Source organism: Cygnus olor, chromosome 2 (genome assembly GCF_009769625.2).
Source record: "Cygnus olor isolate bCygOlo1 chromosome 2, bCygOlo1.pri.v2, whole genome shotgun sequence".
Lineage (NCBI taxonomy): Eukaryota > Metazoa > Chordata > Aves > Anseriformes > Anatidae > Cygnus > Cygnus olor.
In genome coordinates, this window is record NC_049170.1 from 47,571,587 (window position 1) to 47,594,315 (window position 22,729).

The 22,729-nt window shown below is 34.6% G+C and overlaps 1 protein-coding gene across 3 annotated transcripts in view; it reads right to left on the reverse strand.

Annotated features, from left to right (window-relative positions):
* ULK4 (unc-51 like kinase 4) overlaps nt 1-22,729 on the reverse strand; it is a 245,889-nt gene that overhangs the window by 155,004 nt on the left and 68,156 nt on the right. For all 3 annotated transcript variants that reach the window (XM_040546024.1, XM_040546022.1, XM_040546023.1), the window contains 6 exons: nt 20,994-21,121; nt 12,859-12,992; nt 8,660-8,781; nt 8,301-8,357; nt 4,371-4,422; nt 4,186-4,280 (listed from right to left, as the gene is read on the reverse strand). In XM_040546024.1, the coding sequence (XP_040401958.1) occupies nt 4,186-4,280; nt 4,371-4,422; nt 8,301-8,357; nt 8,660-8,781; nt 12,859-12,992; nt 20,994-21,121 (588 nt within the window). The remainder of the gene's footprint in view (nt 1-4,185; nt 4,281-4,370; nt 4,423-8,300; nt 8,358-8,659; nt 8,782-12,858; nt 12,993-20,993; nt 21,122-22,729) is intronic.

The following is a 22,729-nucleotide window of genomic DNA, read 5'->3' on the forward strand; positions in this document are numbered from 1 at the left end:
CCAGTAATCTCTCAGAATGTAATGGAAACAATAATCTAATACATGTAAGAATGAACTGGGGAGAAGGATGACGTTTTTGTAATTTTTGTTGAAAAGTCTTCAGAACTACAGAATTTTCATTGAGATTTTTTTTTCTTACTTAAGGGAAGAGATAGCACTGATTGACTGACTCAATATGTCAATTAGTACAGAACTGGTTTTGCACACCAAAAAAAAGTCTTGTGTCATGTGGATTAGTGTAATAGACAGAAAGCCACATGGGGTGTACACTTTTAATCTACTTGAAAAGGGAGAGTGATTGATGAAATGATGTATAATATGTCCACATAGTCATGCCCTACATTGACAAAATTAAGGTGTCAGTGGTTAGATCAGAACAGCTTATGGATGAAGAACACATTGATGCTGAATAAAGAAAAGACTAAGATGAGCTGAGAGAAGCACTTGCTAAAGTTTCTATCCCCTGTTGTCATGTGCGGTGAAAATAATAACTCTCATATTGTCAGTCAGTAGTTTTCCATGTCATACTGCTTTTCCCCTGACTTCCCATCAAGCAACTCATCAGGTTCAAGGTTCTTTTATTTAGGCCAGATATTTAAAAATAGGTTCTGAAACCTTTAGGAGGAGAATCATAGCTGACAACTTTTGTCTCAACCAGAGAACTTTCATGCTTCCTGTAGAAGATCATCTGTGCAGTGTGGAGAGCATTTTTAGGAGCTAGTTAGAGTACAAAAAGGATTCCCACAGGAACTGACTGACTGCCATCATGAACCTCATCACTGCTCAAAGCACTCTGAATTACTATAGGTCCTTTTTTTGGGCAAATAAGTACACTTAACAGAGAAAGAGAAAACTACTAATTATACTTGTGGTACAGAATTCTTAATTAAATTTGAACCTTTACCAAAATTTACATATATATATTTATAACACTTATTATCTGAATTTATTAAATAGTTTTCTGTTTCAGGTATATGGAGGAAACAAACACATGGATTTGTGTTGGTTTACAAAACCATGGCTTATATTCCATTCCAGTCTATAGAGATTCTTTTTGAGGGCTTTCATCATAATATTTGAGTACAGTTTGGTCAAAACATGCTGAGTTGCACTTACTGTTAGTCTCTACTTTATATCTTGTAAAAATGCACACAACTGCATACAAAATGAAATGACTGCTCATTACTGGCACTCCTTTAAATTAGTTTCCCTTGACTTTACCATACTTAGCAATATAAAATATAGTCAGTCACCACAGAAATTAATCTCCTCAATAATTTTCTTGAGGTCAATGGCAATCAGAAATTTGATCATGAAAATCAATTTGTTCAACCTTCTTTGTTCCAGGTACAAATACAAAGGGAAATCAAACAAACTAAAACCCAGAAAAAAGCACATTTTTTTTTCTTCTCAAAGTGAAAAAAACACAAATGTTACTCTTAAACTCCTCTTAACTTACAGAACTTCCATTGCAGCTAAATTAAACCAGACCTAAAGAAAAAACACTTACTGGTTCTGCTTGCTTAATATAACCTCTTTTTTATTAAATTCATTTAACTTAGTTAAAAATATGAATTTCATTTCTGATTAGAAATTTTAAAGAAATATCACAGTTATAGTGGAAAAAAACACATCCTCTTAAGAATGTTTTGGCTTTTTTTTTCTCTCCCCTTCATAAAATGCTACTTATAACCAACTTTGTCTAAATGAGCAATCAAGGCGTCAGAGATCAACCTAAAATACACATTTCTCTCAGTAAAAGAGTTTCCTATTAACTGCTGCTATACTTAAATATTGATCTGGAACCTTGAACATGTCTACCTTCAACTTTTTAAAAAAAACACCAAGTTCCACTGGGTGCTGGCATTTATATTCATAGATTCCAGTCATGCACAGTGAGCAGCAATTAGAAGATATCCCTTGAGTAACAGCATTTCTAAAAATATTCTGTATGCATCATAGAAGATGAAGTACCGCTTTCCTCTGAAGTAATGTAAGCTGTACATTCAAGTATAATTAGCACACTAGACTTCGTAAATAGTATTAAACTAATTACTGTTTGCACCACTAGTGGCAGATGTGGTTAGAGATTATTAATTACAGTGGACAATTTCTTGAATTTAACATACTGAATTGAAGGCACTTTCTCCACTTTATTTTCTGTCTGAATGGCTATTTGTTGAGTGTCAGGAGGGCTTAAACTAGGGAGAACTGTTCTTTCTGAAAATGAGTGAACAAAGTAATGAATTTTATTTTCTCAAACTAATAAAAAAAAAGTTGTTCATTGGCAAGGATAGAGTTATTCTTAAATTAATAAATTTCAATACAGACTTATTCTAAATCAGAGAACCTATTCTACTAAAGCAATGCATGTCATAAATTTACAGTCATTGGAAAGGCAGGAAGTTTTATCTACATCTACATCTTATTTGATGTGTTCATATGGGCTTTAAACAAACATCTAAAACTTTCAACATGTGTGATGAAGTAAATTGTTCCCCACAGATTTAGGTACTTAAGTAAAACTCACTTATTGCTAGCCAAGGGTTACTTACAAGAGAGTGGGAGAGTCATTCCCTAGATTCAATATAATGTTGTACTGAATGAGGGGATGGGAGCAGAGGAGGAAGGGTTGTAAAAGGGAGCTATCCCCTTCATGCTATTTTTCCAGAGCAAAACAAAACAAAAACCAGACCATTAAAGTTTAAACAGCAGCTAGATGAATCCTATATAATGTGCAGACAGAAGATATTGCAATTTTAGTAAATGTTGACAGACCTCCATAAAAAATGGTACATATTTCTGTCAAAATAAGACACACTGATAACCCGCAGAAGTAAAACAATTATTTTTAAAAACTGAGGTGGTTCTAGAATGATGTCATAATACAGCAATATACAGACTGACAGACACATAGGGAGATAGGTACTCATTCCTCACCTACATTTAACTTTATTTTATATAACACATTTTGCCATATTAAAGTTAGGTTAAACTGTTCAGTTCTGTACTATTTGCCCTCTTGACTATTAATTGGTTAGATTTTTTGTGGATAAGGACCATTTGTTTGAATACAACTCTTCACAGGTTGTGAGAATTGATGAAAAATAGTAAAATGTCATTTAAATTCCATTTTTTGTTGTTTTATTTTTGATTTTACTGTTCTCACTTACTTAGGCTTTATTTGCTAAATATTCAATTAGCATGCACACCAAGTAGGATTCAACCTCTAAAAGCATTTCATTTCTACGATCAGTCATTCTTTTCTAGCATAATCCCTAGGATCACTCGTTCTTATCTAGCATAACTTGATAAAATAAAGCTGTTTTAGGTGCTTGACTTAAGCGCTATAATGAGTGTGCCCTTAACTTAATTCAGTACATAAACACAAATTTCAATGCGAATGAAATGGTCATCCCATTAAGTATGGTGGGTTATACTTTCTGTGGGAATTCAGGAACAAAAATGCATTGGGACAACTTACAATGATTTGTCAATCACTAATTCAAGCCTTCTGACCTACTGTTTTGCTGACAATTATTTCATAATATAACTTCTGGTTTCAGCCAGCTTAGCTCAAATAAAAATTAACCAAAAACTTTGAAGAAAACAAATTTTTAGTGATATGTGAGGCGTACAATATGTGGAATAGTAATCATAATACAATTTTAGGTAAGCAAACAATTATACTTAGAGAAAAACATCCACACAAACAAAAATATCATAACTGTTATAAACTGTTACTCTTGTTGATGATTTCACTGGGAATAGTATTGATGGAATGGTGTCTTCAACCCCTCAAACCTGTTTTTTCGAAGATATATTGAAAGCATAATGACAAAGCGGAAAAAAAAATCGCTAACATGTAGCAACATACTTGCTTATAGAATCAAGTGTTACATTTATATGAAAATCATTTTAAGAACTGCTATTGCCAAACCTTAAGCAAATATCTTTCTCAATCTCTCTGTAATTTTTGAACTAAATGTAGTAAACCAAGTCCAAATGCTTTACTTTGTCCTTGAAAATTAAATCTCTTTATAAACAATAAAACATTCCTGTCAGATAGAACCACAATACATTTTAACCCATAATTCAAACAGCTTTTAAATCTTCGAAACATTCAATTTATCAATAGGTTTCAGCCAACTACCCTGCAATTAATTAATTTGTTGCCAGACTTACTGTCGTGCGATGGATTGTCAACAAGACAGGATGCTGTGTTACTGCTTCAAATGTTGATAGAGTAGTCTTAATCAATTCTTCTGATGCAGCTGGTCCTATTGGTAAAAATCATTATATTTCCTTCAAAGATGCAACAGTTTTAATGCCTACATATAAAAGTGCAGCAATATCATAGGTTATCTTACCTATTGCTCCATCCAAGTTGGTTTCTCCTGAGTCTATCGATCGGATAAAATTCTACAGAAGAAGAAGCATTTATTTGAAACACTTTAGAAAAAAAAATGAAGAAGCATAATCACCGATTAATTACAATATGAAATACAAAATGTTAATGTACCTGCAGTTAGGAATTCTCATAATAATTTAGATATGAAAGACAAAGCATCCATGATCTGGCTATTAAAAAATAATTTTGCAAGTTTTTAATGCTGCTGGACACTTAAACATAGGGTACAGTAAGGACCATTACTTTGACTAATATCAGGAATGATAGCATTTCCAGCTAAATAGGCAGTAATTAAATGTCTTACTTTATTGTTAACTGAAAACTGTACTTTCTGAAAAGCCTTTGAACTACCTTGTATATGGCTATGTTAAAATAACTCACTAAAAAGACCAAAGACTCTTCTGGAAAATGCAATTTTCTGTTATTTGTACCATCTTTTGATCTCCATGCCTTCTACGCAACACTATGGATACACTTACACACAGGAGTGCATACAAAAAGGCATAGCCTTCTACTAAATCACTTAAATAACTCATCATTTGGAGGAACAGGAACAATGAAGTATTAACAATCTGGGATAAGTAAATATTGTACATGTACACCCACTATTCTTTTGCCTTTTAATCTTGATTTCACTCTTTTGCTTCCACTTTTATGCATAGCAGTTTATTTCACAGGGTATGCAAAAGACATTTTAATGGCACTTGCTAGAGAAGGAAAACTTCTCAGCCAAATTTATGGTATGTTTTTATTTGCTGATTTAACATACAGAGAACATATCATGGATAACATCTGATTTTCAATGTGCACACATCCTTATATATTTATATGATGTAAAGCATTAAGAAAATGATTGCTTTGAAACACTTGTTTCATATTGTTTTATCAATTACAGCTTTGTTATTACATATTAAATTGGCAGAAGTGCCTACATGGGTTACTTTTCCACAGTATGTGAAAAACAGCTAAAGGATTCTTCTCTAATTAGAAATTCAGGTAGAAGTTAATTGTATATTTCATAATCTAAAAGTATCTCAGAGGCAGTCATAAAAAGCAATTGTTTCTAGTAAAAAAACAGGTGTTTTACCTTCCTGATCATTTGAAGAAAAATTACAGTTATAATCTAATTAATTTGTTTTGGAAGAGAGCAAATTATTTTGTTTGCTCGTTTAAGACAGTTTCACACATAACCATAGCATCAAGACTAATCTAGAAAAATCAATATAGTTCATGCATAAATTGTTCTGGCCACTATTGCTTATTTCCTTAATTTTCTGTTGGAAACACAAGAAGAAGATGTATTTATACACTGTTGTTTTTTGAGCAATGGAGAGTGTGTGTATTGCACTGCAGGTGAGTGTGCACCCATTGCATTCCACTGGGAGCCTACTATTAGCTGTGCCTCTGGGGCACAGCCTGTCTTTTCTGTGTCTTTCTATTTACAGCTGAAAACATGAAAGGACTGTCCCAACTCCCTCTCAATTTCTTTTCACAGGAGCACTGAGAATTACAGTGATGACGGAAATAACTTCAAAGCAGCAAGAAAAAAATATATTTCTCAATGAACAACATTTACAGGAAAATAATTACTTTTTTCTTTCCCGATACCAAGCACACATCTTTCCACTCCTAATCATTGTTCATTGTAAAGAGTAAGATTTCAGAATAAATCAGAAAACAAAACAACAATGACAACCAAAAATCTGAAGGACTGGCTTGCTCAAGTCTTAGTGGCCTCAATTATAGCACAAAACTTGAAAAAGTACAAGCCGATGATCAAATGTCCCTTTACAGATGCCACTGGGAATGTTGCTAAACAAAAAAATTCCAGAGTAGACTGTTCCCTGGTAGAATGGATAGTTACTCTTCCAGAAGTAACTACATTAGTCATATCATAACACAGTTACATAAAATAGACTCTATTTTGATATTCATTTTTCAGATACACTACTTCCCTGCACTTTTTATGCATAAATTGAAATAGCATATTTAAGTTCCTGAACTGCCTTGTTCGATGGACATAGAAGGACAAGAGACAGGAAACATTCAGTCAAGTAATCTTCCCCTCTTTGATCTGAGAGAAAAGGTGTGGTAATATAACCAGCCTGATTTCCTCAGTCAGTAGTTCAAGTTATTTGGAGAAAAGTCAAAAGAGAACCTATGTTGTACCTGGCCTCCTGTACCTATACTGTTGACTAAAGAATTTCACCTTCTAGATGGTTGATCCAAAACCATTAATAAATCCACTGGCTACTTACAAGTGCTTCAAAGAGAGAAAATATTTTGTAATCCAACATCCTTTTCTCTTTATTGTAATGTGAATTTTTCTACAGATATTTTGAGGACACTTTCTTCTCAATCACTGACTAGGAGACCTAAATTACACCCACATTTTCTTGGAATCAAAAGTCAAAGGAGAAAGAGAAGTGAATCTGAACAGTAAAATTTAATCTAGCTGTCTGTGGTGAAGCATTTCTTCTGCATGCGATTGTGGAAATCAATACATAGCTGTCATTTATGAACACGCGGACTTAAAACTATTTGCTTAACTCTGCTACACAACTTTAGAAATGAGCTTTTTCCTCATTCAGCAGAAACAACAACTTCAATATATGGAAATTATATTACAACAGTAATACTTCATTTTAACTATACTATCTCATGGGACAGTTAAAAGTTCATTTACAATCATTAATATCATAAATTATTTACAGATGTTACGAGACAAATATCTCTGTAGCTTATAATACTCAGTGTTTAATCAACCAAATACAATGTAGAAGTACTGGCAACTTTAATTTATATTTAATTTCTAGTCAGGGCTTCAGCAAAAATTCTATAAAGAATACTGGGTGCAACTCAGAGGTAAACCTAACTCAGAGGTAAAATAAAGTACAAGTAATTCACAATATATCATATATATGCAGAGTCTACTTGAATACAAGATTTTCCCTTCAACTCAATAGATTGCTATAGAATATATATAGTTTTGAATAGAACAAAATGAGTAGAACAGAACAGTTCAGTTGGAAGGGACCTGCAAAAATCAAGTCCAACTGCCTCACCATTTCATAACCAAGCATATTGTTAAAGTACATTACTGAGGGACATTGTCCAAATGCCTGTTGAACACCGACAGGCATGGGGCATCAACCACCTCACAAGGAGCCCTGTTCCAGTGTTTGACCACCCTCATGGTAAAGACATTTTTTGCAATGTCCAGTCTGAACCTCCCCTGGTGCAGCTTTGTGCTGTTCCCTCATGTCCTGTCATCAGTGACCAGGGAGCAGAGACCAGCACCTCCCTCTGCACTTCCCATCCTCAAGGAGTTGTAGAGAACCATGAGGTCACCTCTTGGTCTCCTCTTCTCCAGACGAGACAACCCAAGCGTCCTCAGCCTCTCCTCATAGGACATGCCTTCCAATCCTTTTACCAACTTTGTTCCCCTCCTCTGCATGCAATATTCAAAGTGAGGCTACACTAACGCTAAATATAGCGGGAGAATCACTTCTTTTGACCAAGTGGCTATGCTGTGTTTAATGCACCCAAAAATACAGTTTGCCCTCTTGGTTGCCAGGGCACACTGCAGGCTCATGTTGAGCCTGCTGTTGACCAGCACCCCCAGATACCTTTCTGGAGAGCTGCTCTCCAGCCTGTACCTGTGTCCTGCATTACTCCATCCCAGGTGCAGAACCTGGCATTTATCTTTGTTGAATTTCATGCCACTGATGATAACCCAAAATCAAAACTGAAAAAAAATATATTCAGAATAAAGACCTCTCTCTAATTTATTATTGGAATGTAATTTCATTGCATTAAAATAATTCCCAAAATTTTATGCATATGTATTTTTTGCAAACAAGATTTTAACTTAGATGGTTATACTCACAAGTAAGGTCCCATAGTAGAAAAGAAACTCCTCTGTGACTATCTTGGGACGAAATACCTATTTGAATTTAGCAAAAGTTTTAAAAGTTACAGTAACTGCGTATCTTATGACCAGAAAAAGTAAAACATTTTTTCACATCCATGTTGAAAAAGAAGGCAAAATATGTATTTATCATTAGAGCTGTCCTACAATATGCAAAAATAAGGTTTACATCTTTAATGCTGCTACTTAGCTCAGATAACCATCAACCTAATTACACATTACGAAAGGATCTATTTGATCTTTTAAGCAGCAGAAGTTAGATTTTGGGAAACTGCAGGAGTTTGTACTCTGTTTAAAAATTTTTGAAAAAAATGTACCTGGGATGTCACAAGATGAAGCACTACAGGCATCATGGGAAGGCACATCTTCAGCTGTTTGGCCTGAAGCGTTGATGGGTGTTTGCGTCCAGAGACATTAGTTAAGGCATTGAGAATGTCACCTACAGAAAACAACATTTCAGACACATCTAACATAACTAGTTTGCTAAATAGCACAAAATGACATATAAAGCATCTCTGTTCCAGTATCCTCACTGCAATCCCACCTTCTCCCTCCTGATGAAAGTAGTGGTCATGTGAGTGAATGATCATAAAAATAAAGGCTGATCCAACACTTTTATTACCTATTTAGTTTTCAGACAGGTCATTTTCCTGCTCCAGCTACAGAGATATAGAATCATAGAATCACAGAATGGTTTGAGTTGGAAGGGACCTTAAAGATCAACCAGTTCCAACCCCCCTGCCATGGGCAGGGACACCTCCCACCAGACCAGCTTGCCCAAAGCCCCATCCAGCCTGGCCTTGAACACCTCCAGGGATGGGGCATCCACAGCTTCTCATAAGGCAGCCTATTCCAGTGCCTTACCACCTGCAGAGTAAAGACTAAATCTTCCCTCTTTTAGTTTAAAGCTATTACTCCTTGTCCTATCACTAGAGCTCAAGAGCTTCACCATAATTTGGTGACATAATACTCAAGGAGTGTATTTCTCCTGCAGCAATAGTACCACCAGAAGAAAGAAACAAGCACTGTTCCCCACTTCCTCAAAAGCCTTCCATCAGCTGAGCACACATACACACAAATTTAACAATGACATAAGTTATCTAAAGAACGCTCTCATGATCTCATAGAAAGAGGTAGCAGCAGGTCAATGAGAGAACTTAGTCCATAACAAACCTCAGACACAACAACCAGGGAACAAAATTCTAATTTCAGTAGTGAGAATTGTAATTCAAACTTCAGAAGAGAGATATAAAAACCAAGGAACATTATGCTGAATTTGCGTTACGTTATTGTCTCAGAAATCCATGACCACTTCTGCATGGAATAAAGAACAGAAGAAGCAAGAGAAAAGTCATATGTAAAGAAAGAAAATCTAGTCCTTTTAGCCTGAAATATTATAAGCCAAATCCTGTCTTTAAAAAACACGTACTATATGTTTTCCCTAATGAGAGAGCTACACAAAACTGTAAAAGGGAAATCACATAGCTATTAAACAAATAAAGGACATGATTCAGTATTTTATACAGTTTTCACGCCAGAACAGGCCCTTCCTTTAAAAGTAAGTCACAGAGTTTACTCATGTTGAAAAATAGCAATGCTTTTCCTCTGCTCCCACGGAGTTCAGTTTTCAACATAAGCAGAATGACACAGCCAGGCACTAAAATAGGTTGTAAAAATATTTATCTTTAAAGATTTGAATTGTTCTATAATATACTGCTCATGAAAATGTTGCCTAAAACTCTCCAAATACATAAAACAAAATATTGTCTTTTCAAAGAATTTTTGTTTAGAATTACTAACAAAACTGTAATTCAACAAGATCTCTCTGTGATTAACAAATAATCCATTGAACCCTCGACTCTCTTTCTATATATTTGTCTTACATAATCACCACTTCCGTCAATTTGTTGATAAATAGATGCAGTTGTTTCAATTCTTAGTGTGATCTAAGCAAATTATACTTATCTTGTAGAGAGAGGTTAAATATTAAACATACCTGAATAAAATTACTTTGTTACCTACAGCAACTGAAAACTTTAAAATTTATCCACAACATTATCATTTTATTTCATTTATTTAAATGTATCTTTAATGGCAATTTCTACAACTTGTTAATCTATCTGGTTTATAGCTACATCTGGTGGAAGAAGATGGGATCAGTAAGGAGCTTAAATAAATGCATATTAAAAACCAGCTAGGATTAATTTTAAATCGACAGTTAAACTGTTTTTAACTGTTCCACCTGGCAATTCTCATCATTTTTCCTACAAGCTCATAACTTTTACGTCCTCAAGCAGAACATAATCCTTCATCATACTCACAGCAATAAAAAGAAAAGGCCTTCTGACTGATACGGACAGAAAACTTAATCTCAATAAAAACAATCAAAACACAAATCTAGCTTGAAAAGGAAAACAAAGTGTAAAAATAAATAAATAAATAAAGCAGAACCCATATCAAAGAAACATTATTTTTTTATAATGATAGTAACAATATTTTTGATTTATAGCACTTTCAAGTTCTGAGAAAATATCAGGGCCTACTGCATTAACTGTATACAGGGCCTACTGCATTAATTGTATATGTATATTGTATACTGTATATAATTGTATATATAATATTGTATATTATATTAATAATATATATTAATTGTATATATGTATTGTATACATATAGTATATGTATGTAGATAGTAGAAGGTGAATTTCTGCCTCAAAACATTTATAGTTTGAGACTTCCAAATCCTACAATCTACGCAATATATGAACCTGATTAGTTAGAAAAGTTAGGAATAAAAAGGGGGGGGCGGGAATCAGCTGTTCGCGACAAGGCAAAAAACTGCATTCTCATAGGAAGTAAAGTTTCTTTTAAAATAGCAGCATGACCATTAGATCTACGGACCTTTGCAGTGCTATTAGTTCATTTTCAATATTCTAGCAATAATGTAAAAGATGAAACATAAACCAGCTATAATCTCACAGAAAAATAAAGTTATAATTTTTTATTATTATTATTTAATGACAAACCATACACAATCATGGCTGGATTTACTCCATTTCTTTCTGGAAGACTCTCAGAATTTCCTTCCTTGTGTTCCTATTTAGCTTTCTTACTCCGTTCTGCGGGAGATCTCACCCACCAGCTTTAATAAGCATTTTAATGCCAATTATTCAGACTGGCCACACCAATCTCATATTTTCTCCTTCATTCCTTTCTGTCTTCCTCCTTTCCCCTTTCTTTCTCTTCATCCTTTTCCCCACCCCTTTTCCATTCCTTCTCTACTTCCTCCCATTCCCTCCACTCAATTCCTTCTTTCTCATCTCCACTTCTTTTCTTCTTTTTCTTCTTCCTCCTTCTCTTCTTTCTTTCCTCCCTCCTTCCCTCTTTCCTTCCTTCCTTCCAAATTAATTCTTTTAAATAGAAAACTCATCTTTCCTCATACATCACACAGCACAGCTTTTTCCAGGAAAGACAGTCTCACCACTCCTACTCATCTGGGGTCACTTTTGTGACATTTCTTTTATTCAATATCAACCTGATGTTCAAATCTTGCCAACAGATCCTCATTACTTTTTCAAGATTGTATTACTTTTGTCTAAACACTCAGAATACTCATCTTGTTTCATCACCTTCTCTTCACTGATTCTCCAGACTCTCAAGTTAAGTTCTTTCTACTCCAGCTTCTATTCTAGTTGCCCAATGAGTCAAAATTATGCCCTGCAATTTGCAGGTTTTGTCATATTTGCACACATACTTTTCACTGTTCTATATGCTCCAACTATGACAAGTTAGAGCATATTCAATGTTGACAGGACTTCATCTGCTACACCCAAGCAAATTTCTATTTGAACATGTATGACCAATACAAAGTAGCTTTTTATTGTTTCAGAGACTAAAATACTAGTGAAATTTGAGCAGATATGCATAAAATTGGCCAAATGCATATCCTTGGCACAACAGCTCCTTTGCTGGAATGTCAAGTTTTTATTCCTAAGTATGAGGGATGGGGCAAGGTAGCACTGATGCTCTCTCAGAGAAAATCTTTCCATCTTTTCTTCTGCATGAAGAGATCAATTTCTGATTATCTATAAATATTCAAGTATCTAAGCTGAAATTTTCCAGAAAAATTACCTCAATCAAGTACTCAGCATACATATTTAAGCATAAATGATTAACACATACTCATGGATATGATGTGTTATATCTCTCCTTCCTCTGTGCTTTATAAGGTAAGTTTGTTTTTAGAATTTCCAATCTTTGGAATATCTTTAGAACATTGATAAAACTTCTTGTACAATTGGGCCTCTTCCCCGACTGAGTTGAATCTGGCATTCAAGATTCCAATACAAAATATCTGATCATGACATGACTAAGAAACTTTGTGAAGCTGATAACATCCAAACTTTATGTGATCAGAAAACGCAATCTTTCCACTTCCATATTTAAGGAGATATTTAAGTGCTTCTCAAGGGAGTAAGCAAAGGTAAGATTTATTCAGTTAACCAACTCAATTTACCTAGAATTCCTGGCAGCTCCCGCACAATGTGATAGATGAGAAGATCCAGGCATTTTGACAGGTATTCATTGCCACTTTGCTGCTCTTTTCCTGGTGTGGTCTTTCTGCTGTCTCTTTCAATATACATCACAAGTCTGCATTTAAACAAGTGCAAAACATTACCTCTCATAACAAAATAATGATACTGTAATCTCAAAAATATTACTAAAGCTGGCATTTCTAGTACCCGAGGTTACAATCAGAGAATATATTAGTGTTGACTCTGCAATTTTTGTTGAAATTTTGGATTTTCCCTTTCAAATAAATCAAATTTTAATATAACGCAAATGACTGTGCCAAGGAACAACAGGAAAAACAACCCTTAAGCTACTGTAAGTGCAGCTTTACTAGTTTAAATGAAGATGTGACGTAAGGAGAGAATCCATTAGGGAGAGACTAAATTTAAAATCCACTTTATTTTGAAACATATGACCAATATATGCAATATTAGCAAAAACTAAAGACAGTCTTTTCCAACATGCAAGAATTTCAAGAAGCAGAATAATTTAAGTCAATGTAACAAGTGATCAATCTTTCAATCAAGAAACACCATACAACATTATTCATACTACAGCCTATCCAAATGTTAGCACCACTAAGAACAGCCATAGAGAAAGAGATAAAAGTCTAACTAGCCTTATACTTTTCTCTGGAAATTTGAAGTTCAAGATTTCTCAAGACAAACTCCGTGCTTCCATTCTAACTGACAAGTGCTGTATAATTATGCTGTTCTGCAGAATGACGTTTTTCATGGTAAACTACAGTAACTGATTTATTAGCCATTGGCTAACTTACAAGAGGTAGCTTTAATAATACACCTATAACAGAATGCTTCAGGCAAGATTTTAAAATGCTTATGTGAATAGATAGAAGGGCCAGTCCTTCCTTTAGGGGCCTAATATTGACATCTTTGTTTCATATTCAAACTCCCGGGAGGTCTGGCACACAGAACCATCAGTCACTGGTGAGTGAAATCCATGCTCTGGTTTTAAGAATGTATTTTAGTATGACCCCTTTTCTTACCTATCTTTATTATAATCAACTTATTTAACCTGCCTCAGGTGTATAGAACAGAACTGCAGGACTCGCAAACTCATTTTTTATGCTAGCAGATGTGTATTTCCATCATAGAGATGATTTACTCAATGGAGTAAAAATTTTGCACACAACAATACATGAAAAAATATGCAGGTGTTACTAAAATTAAGCTGCATATGATGAGTAATAAAACCACTGTCTAGGAAGACAAGTTTGATTTATAAAATTCTTTAAATATGTATATTGATTGATATGGATATCAGTGAGCTTGTACACACAAAAATGTTTTTTGACAAAAACACCGAAGAAGAGTGAATTAAAAAGGGGAGAACTGCAGAGAGTTAACTGTTATGTATAATACTGTTAATGTATAATAACAGTTAAGATCTACTACTTAAGAACTGTTCACTTATAAAAATGACCAATAGGAAAAAAGAGTATATAGTTAAAATTCGGAAGACTAAGCAGAGAAATAGTAAGATGTCTTCATATATACAGAAAATGAAAGAGACTAAATTGCTTTTTGTGTTTTCTGTACTTAACCTGTAGAACTGAAATTTCGATGAGAAAACAACAAGAATTTTTGTGTGTTAGGAATACCTAACAATTAGATCAGCTGGCAAAAAGAAGTTATAGAATATCTACCAATTTTCACCAATGGTTAAAAAAGTATTTGTTAAGGATAGATTAAACGTAAAGACTTTGACCTGGATCAAAGGGATTGACTTCGCAACTCTCAAGGTCTCTTTATGGACTATTTTCTAAAATTAATTTATTCCCTTACACGAGTGACATTTACCCTCACATCCTTAAAAATCAGCTTTAGGTATCTATAAAGTTCAGCTACAATTCTACCAGCATCTGAATAGGGTGGGGGGATAGGGAGGAAGTATATATGCTGCGAGGATGAGCTGCTGCCAGATGACTGAACTTGAAGCAGGAGGTCTCTCACTAGCAGTCTTCTCCCTACAAGAGGTTCTTCAGAACACTATGTTCAGAGACTGAGAGCCTGCCAGGAAACAATAGTAAGTCTTGTATTCTCTAAGGACATATACAGTCCATTTACCCCACCAATTCATTTTTAGTCAATCTCTGCTACTATGAAAGGATGAGGATTTTTAAAGGATGTTTCATACACATATATCGTTTATTTTATAGAGTTGCAACATTGGGTGCATCATGCTAGTTAGACAATTCAATCCTTATCTTCCCTTCACCCCTCTTTTTTTTTTTTTTTAGTTTGATAAAAGCTTGCTGGATTTTTTCCTCAAATTACCAACTTGTGTAATTTTTCCCTCCTGCCTTCCTTTTCTATTTTGGCTGAGCATGAACATTTTCTGTTCTTTTTCTCAGCCAAAATGACTATTTTTCTGGGCCAAACTTAGCCATGAAAGGTCAATAGGTCATGTGAGACCTGAGATTGCAATAAGTCTCCAGATAAAGCTTTTCCTCTGAGGGCATATAGAAGATGTGAAAACCAAAAATATATGGGAGGTTGGGACAGTTGGCAGAGAAAGATTTTGTTTAAAAGCTACGCTGTTTTACAATGCACATAGCTACATAGCTAGAATAAGTTGGCCTATAATTCAGATGAATGAATCTATGTTGCTACTTTCAACCTAGAGTTGCAAAGGTCTGTTGTAGCTAACCATGTATAAGTGAATTTCAGCTTCTATATCCATCTTGGTCTTACAATAAACTGCATGTTCATCCCATAAGAACAGACTCCACATGTCTATTTTGGACTGAGTTTGAACATGAAAAAAATCCCTCTGCATCTGTTAGCAATTGTTAATGCCTTTACTACATTTTTTTTTAGTAGAAAAATCCAGAGTTTTACTTTATATTGCAGTTTTACTTATCAGACTTGTCTCATTTAAACAAGGAATGTTAAGATCCTCCTTTTTGTTCATTAATGTTATAATAAAAATGAGTAAAGCAATTATATCAGCACTTCTAAAATGTTCTTATTTTAAAATAACCATGCTTTTAAAGTAGAACAGCAACATTGTGGCATCTTGGGTTGTCATCACAACAATGGTTGTATTGATTTTGTCTGGGACGGAGTTAATTTTCTTCATCATAGTGGTGCTATGTTTAGGATTTATGTGTTGATAACACACCCAGGATTTCACTGTTGCTGAGCGGTGCTTACACAGCATCGAGGCCTTCTCTGTTTCTCACACTGCCCCACCATCAAGGAGGCTGGGGGAGCACAAGGAGCTGTGAGAAGGACACAGCCAGGACAGCTGACCCCAACTGACCAAAGGGATACCCTATACCATATGGCATCATTCTCAGCAATAAAAGCTGGGAGAAAGGAGGAGGAGGAACTTAACATAGATAGAGAATTTAAAAAATAAAATGGGAAATCTCTTAATTTTCACCCACAAAGATTGATTTGTGAAATATTTTGCAGGAAGTCAAATGGCTGCTGTCTAGAAAGCTACAGAAAAGATCAGACAAAATTGTCACCGAACTGTAGACTGGGAACTACTATTAGACAGAAAAAATACTGTTCTGTCATTGTCAATGCCTTAAATTATTATTATAATATTCTCCCTCCAAAGATATTTTACTTTTTTCATGATGGTCTGTCAAAGATGCTTTTTTATTATACATCATGAAACATACAAGAAAATAGAAAAAAAAAAAAAAAGGCAATCTTGATCATCAAGTATAACCATCTGAAGGTTAGGCATACAGCTATTACATAAAGCACACACACAGAGCAGTTTATTTCCATTATTTCTACTAAAAGATTATCTCCCACATCCTCTAGTTTTTCCTTCAGTATTTGTTCCAGAGTCTTCCATACTACTGAAGTCAGCTATGTGCTTGGAACACTTTGTTCCCCACGACATTTTTTATTTTTAAAGTACTTTGCTATTCTTTTCCAGTCATATAATGACACCCCAAAATTGATGTATAGGTTAAAAACACAGGTACTGAATTTGTCCTGCATTGAATGCATTACGTTTCAGTTTACCTTGTACCTAACTTATATAGAAATAAGGATTTAAACTCTTTTTCCTTATCTGCCTGGTTTTGTCTTCAAACTTAGTGTAACTATTTTTAAGATAAAACAAGGAAATTTTTTCTGTACTAGAGATTATCTTCAGTCTCTATCTCTACGTTTGCAATACAGGTCTCAATTTTTCTTTCTTCTCCTTTCACTTACAACAAGCCACATGCATGTTGCTTTCCTAACATTTCTTATAGTCTCTGTCACTCCACATTTGAACATGCTAACCAACACCATATTTACGTCCTTTCTTCATACTTTTTCTCCTTGTGGTCCCTCTCATCTGAACTTCTGTTACTCCTTTAATTTAATATCTTAATTTACCCAATGACCTTCTTCTGGAGCTGTTAGTTCTGGACAACTGGTGTTTGTTGTGCCATAGCAAAACACCCAAGCCAGTTCCAAGGCTGGAGGCACCATGGGCACAACATAGCAGCAAAGCTGTCCCATTCCAGCAGTGTCACCACACAGAGAACCACTAGCTTGCACAGGGCGCTGCACTGGAGTACTTACAGGCTTTTAGCCAGTGACAGCTATCTGGGTGGCACCACACTGTATGAGGCTAATGTCCTGTAAGTGTCCTGCTGTGCACATTCAGGCTCTTGCTGTGAAGGGCTGTCAGAAACACCACCCCATCTTGATACATGTGTCCATCTCTGCAGCCAGTAGAAAAAGACATTTAATAAATTCTGAAGGGATAAAGTTTAATTTCCAGGATAGTCTCTGTTCATCTAGGAAATTCTCTAGAACCACTGAGATCCAGAAAGAACAATTCAGTGAGACTATTCAGAAATTAATAGTTCAACAAATGGTGAAATTGTAAGTCTCAACAAAACTCCATGATGTATCCCCCAAGTTCCCTCCTCATTAGTAGAAAGCCTGCATCTGCCAATCATGGAGAAAACAAGGAGAGTAGAAAATTCAGGGCAATTAGCAAAAGAAATCAAGGTGCACGTTTTAAGCAAAAAAGCACTATTATAGCAAAAAATGTCTCCTACCTTCTCTAGCTCTATCACTGGCTACGGAACACAGAAAAACAAAAGGTATATAGTAACTCATAATCTAACAGACTATCATGAAAGACGTAAAAGCAAAAAAAAAAAAAGAACAATAGGTGAATTGTATCAATGGTGTGTGAAAAAAATTTCACTTCAAAATCACATTTGAATTTCACATTTGAAATTACATATAAATGCTTCTCATCCAAAGATCTCAAGGCACTTTGGAAAGTCCTAATGGAACTTTCTCAGTGATATCTGTTGTAAAGCTCTCAAATTACCTACTCCCACCACAGCTAATTTAATAATTTAACAATACACTATAAAAGATTCAGAAAATTTGTTTTAAAAAAATCACCAAAATGTATGCAAATGTGTAATTTTGATTACTAACCTAAATAAAAGGCTTTTCCAATGACCATGCACTGTTGCTTCCAGGCAATCATTACTGACTGTTTTATTATCTGCATCATGTCCTTCAGCTGATGCACAGTGAAAAATTGCCTTATATTAATTATTACATTGAGTAGCTTAGGGAACTGGGGTTATTTAACCTAGAGAAAAGGAGTCTTGGGTAGACCTTATCGCTCTTTACAACCATCTCAAAGGAGGTTGTATCAGGGTGGGTGTCAGTCTCTTCTCCCAAGCAACAAGCAATAGAACAAGAGGAAATGACCTCAGATTGCACCAGGGTAAGTTTAGGTTGGATATTAGGAAACAATTCTTCACTAAAAGGGTTGTGAGGCATTGGAACAGACTGCCCAGGGAAGTGTTTGAGTCCCCATCCCTGTGGGTATTTAAAAGACATGCAGATGTGGTGCTGAGGGACATGGTTCAGTGGCAGACTTGGCAGTGCTAGCGTAATGGTTGGACTTGATGATCTTAGAGGTCTTTTCCAACCTAAATGATTCTGTGATTCTACCTTTATCATAATCGGATTTTATAATCTGAAGCAATAAAAATCACATTGCAGGCATTAACTGCAACTGCTAAAGGCAAGCCAGTAAGTAGAAATTATGCGCATTTTACTACATGCTCTTCATATTTCTCAGATCAAACACCTTAATAAAAATAATTGGAGTATATCAAACATTTTCAATAATTATCCAACTGATTTTTCCTTGCTGTACTAGAAATTTTGAATTTATTAGTATTAATTTTGAAGTATTTTATCTCACAAAATGAGACATTTATCTAAAATAAACTGCTGAATTTCTATTCATATAAATTTAAGACTAGCTACGATCTCAGCTGGGCTTAATAAGAATTCTTCCAGAGTTCAGGATATTACAAAAGTAGCTGTCTCCACATAAAATGTCTCATTTTGCCTATTCATCCTACTATAATCGTCCTATGTTCTGGATGTAAGAGAAAGGTTTTTATCTAGATGATCTACCCTGTCAAGAGATAAACTGTTCACTGAAGAGAAGTTATGAAGAAATCATAACAAATTAAGAATAACAGTTTATCTGTTCAGTAAAGCTGCTATAAGGCTTACCTGTTGTTTTAGCTAGTATGTTACATAATGGTCATGTTACATGTTGGTCCCTAATCTGCTCTGCCTGGAGCATCACAAAACCACAGCACAGAATTCACAACACAAAATAACAGCCCAAACTCACAACACATTCCCTGCAGAAAGGCTGCTCAGTGGAAAGTGTTATAAATACATATTTAAAAAAAAAAAAGATAAATTGTAAATAAAATGTATTAAAGTTCTTCTCCTTGACATATACCTTAGGTATAAATAAACAAATAGTAACTGTCAGTATAGGACATCTGTCAGATGTTTCTCCAAATATATAGCTCAGTAGCTATATGTTCGAACAAGCATATAAATAGCAGTCGTTGAAAAAGTGTAACATTCAAAAAGTCTCGTAAAAGTCATTAGACATTCTACACTATCCAGCACACATCAGCCTGGTAAAACATTTCTAGAAGTACAAAAAGATGCACAACAGTGAAACGTGTAATCAATACTTATTCTCTAGAATCTACAAAAATTGGGATGTCTATAGATTTGTATGTGAGTGGAAGGGTACAGAATGAATGACTGCCGCCCCGAATAAGTCCTCTCATGATGGTTTCATAGCATAACTCACCTACTCCTTCCAAATCCATCCCTTTGGCTCCAAATATACATCTTAATTCTTCTCAAAAAGATTTATAAGATATAAGGAAGTTATATTTACTCTAAATAGATTTACAGCTACCCACAAATCTCACCCTTTTTTGCCTTCAGTTTCAAATCCACTTTAGACCCATTTTTTATTGAATTGTAATACACTACATTTTGCTTTTCTTCACAATGACTAGTAGAAGATATAAATACCAAAGAAAATTTCTTCTATCTTACTTTTCCAATCACCCCAAAAACATGGTGATGATTTATATACTAATAGTCTCATTTCCTCTCATCTGATAATGGAAATACTGTTGTACCAAAAATTCAAATAACTATTCCATTGTCAGTCAAATTTAATTTAAGAGCTTTCATTTCTTGCAAAGCATTTTAAAACACTGGAACAAATAAAATATTTCATGTAAAAGTCACAAGAATTCAGTGGATGTTATACAAATCACTTCAAAATCACCAAGAGCCAAGAAACATTATCGTACTTTTAATGTGTGTACACTGAAGAGACTAGAGAATATACCCCAGCCCAAGCTGAGGAAGGTATGTGACAGACCATTTTATTTTGCATTCCCATCACAGCAACACCTCACTGGTGCCGCATTTATTTTCCCCACCCAAAGCAAAATCTGCTCCTTGCTATTGCTATCAAGGACCACAAGTGCCTTTAAAAGGCTCTCCCTATAAGCCAAAGTAGCTTTCCCTTGTGAGCGATCATCACCTGATGACAAAAGAGAGAACTTTTTTCTTGATATTCTTATAAACAAAAGGATTCATATCGCACAGAAAATAGTTTATTCCTAATACACTCACTCAAAAATACTAAACATTTAAAGTATTTCAGGTACAACTTTGACAATAGGCATTGCATCTCTAATTTTAAGTTCCAGTAACACCTTACCTTGCTTGACAACTGAGTAGCAACATCTCCCTGTTATTAATTAAAACTTGTAACAGGACCAGAAAGGCTTTTGCTCTTATGAAAGTTGAAGGACTTTCAAATAAACGTGTAATTGTAGTCACAAATTCCTTGGTGGGAATAAACACAAAAGCGTTAATATTATCTTACGGAAAATTGTTAATTACATTGTATTTTATCACCGTATCCATTTAAATTTTCCTAAATTTATTTGCATTTTTTGTTAGTATGGGTATTAATACTTTTCATGCCATTCTCAAAGCAAACAAAATCCATAAAACACAACTAAGTAAATTTTGTCCAAGAGAGACTGGCCCAGTGAAAAGCTGCTTTGTACAACTTCTCAAAAGCTGCAGCATGCAAACACTATCTACAGTACTATGTCCAAAATGGACTACAAAACATTAAAAAATATCTTGCCTTAAGTATAAGATATTTTAACATATTTATTTTAAAGGAAAGCTAATAGTTTTTCAGAATATATGTGTATTTCAGCACAAATAAGGTGAAATGTTCTCATACATGTAGAAAGATTAAACACCTCTAGAAAGCAAGAACATTTTGCTATTACTTGTTGGAGTTACCTTGGTTAAAACAACATTGTCAATTAAAATCAGTTACATCAAGCTCATCTGAGAGTGCTCTAATGATCTGGCTTAAGACATATAGGCAACATTTTTTTTTATTTTTATTTTTTGGCTGGTCTGAGCACTGCAAAACAGCACTAGATTATCCAAAGAATATCTGCAGCACATCTTTGCTGACCTACAGAACTCAATACATCAGAAAAGCCCCAAATTGCTGAAATACTAGTACATTAATTATTAATTGTTTCACTGTTGTATTGTTCTTCCCTCCTTTTCAACTGTTTGATATATCCATGGAGATTCTGCAGGGTAAGGACACTTTTCATTACAACCGAGCACACTTTACTGCAACAAGATCAGAATTTTATAATTGATATTCTTGGTAATGCTGCAAAGCCAATTCAAACTAAATCATGAAAAGCAATTAAGTTTTTTAATTGGTTGCACAAGGGGAATACAGACCACTATTTCACTACAGAAGAAACTGAAATTGCTTTGGCAATTATTTGTTGTATTCTTCTGTATTTTCAAATTTGCTTCCTATGAATTGCAAATACCTCCATAATATTGTAAGTCAAGAGTTAGAAAGACTTTGTTAAAGACACTTATATCTCATTAATTCATACTGATGTTGGCAATAGTGTCAACATCAGAAGTAGCTACTTGTATACACTTAGGAGAAAGACAAGGAATTGAGAGAAAGGTAATTGAAATATGAGAGCAATGTTATAAATGTGTATTTTTCAGTGCCATAACTGGATATGACTGAGATAAAAAAAGACTATGTCTAACTGTGCAAAGAAACAATGCAACTGTGACAATGTATTGCTATATTTATTATGGCCATGGTTTTGGTATAGTAAAAAATTCAGAGTTCTGAGATTCTTTCTGGTGATATAATAACAATAAATTAAAAAAAAAAAAAACAGAAGACAACAATAAAAAAATAATTCAAAGTTACAAAATCCTTTTGCAGAGCCCATGTCTGTTAGCTTTCACCATTCATGTCCTGAAGTGTGGTACAGGAGAATCTGGAGTAAGAGACACCCTGATCTTGAGGACTCATGCTGCTGATTCATGAGGGTATGATTTGCACAAGGAGTAACTGGTACCATCAGTATCCACACCCAG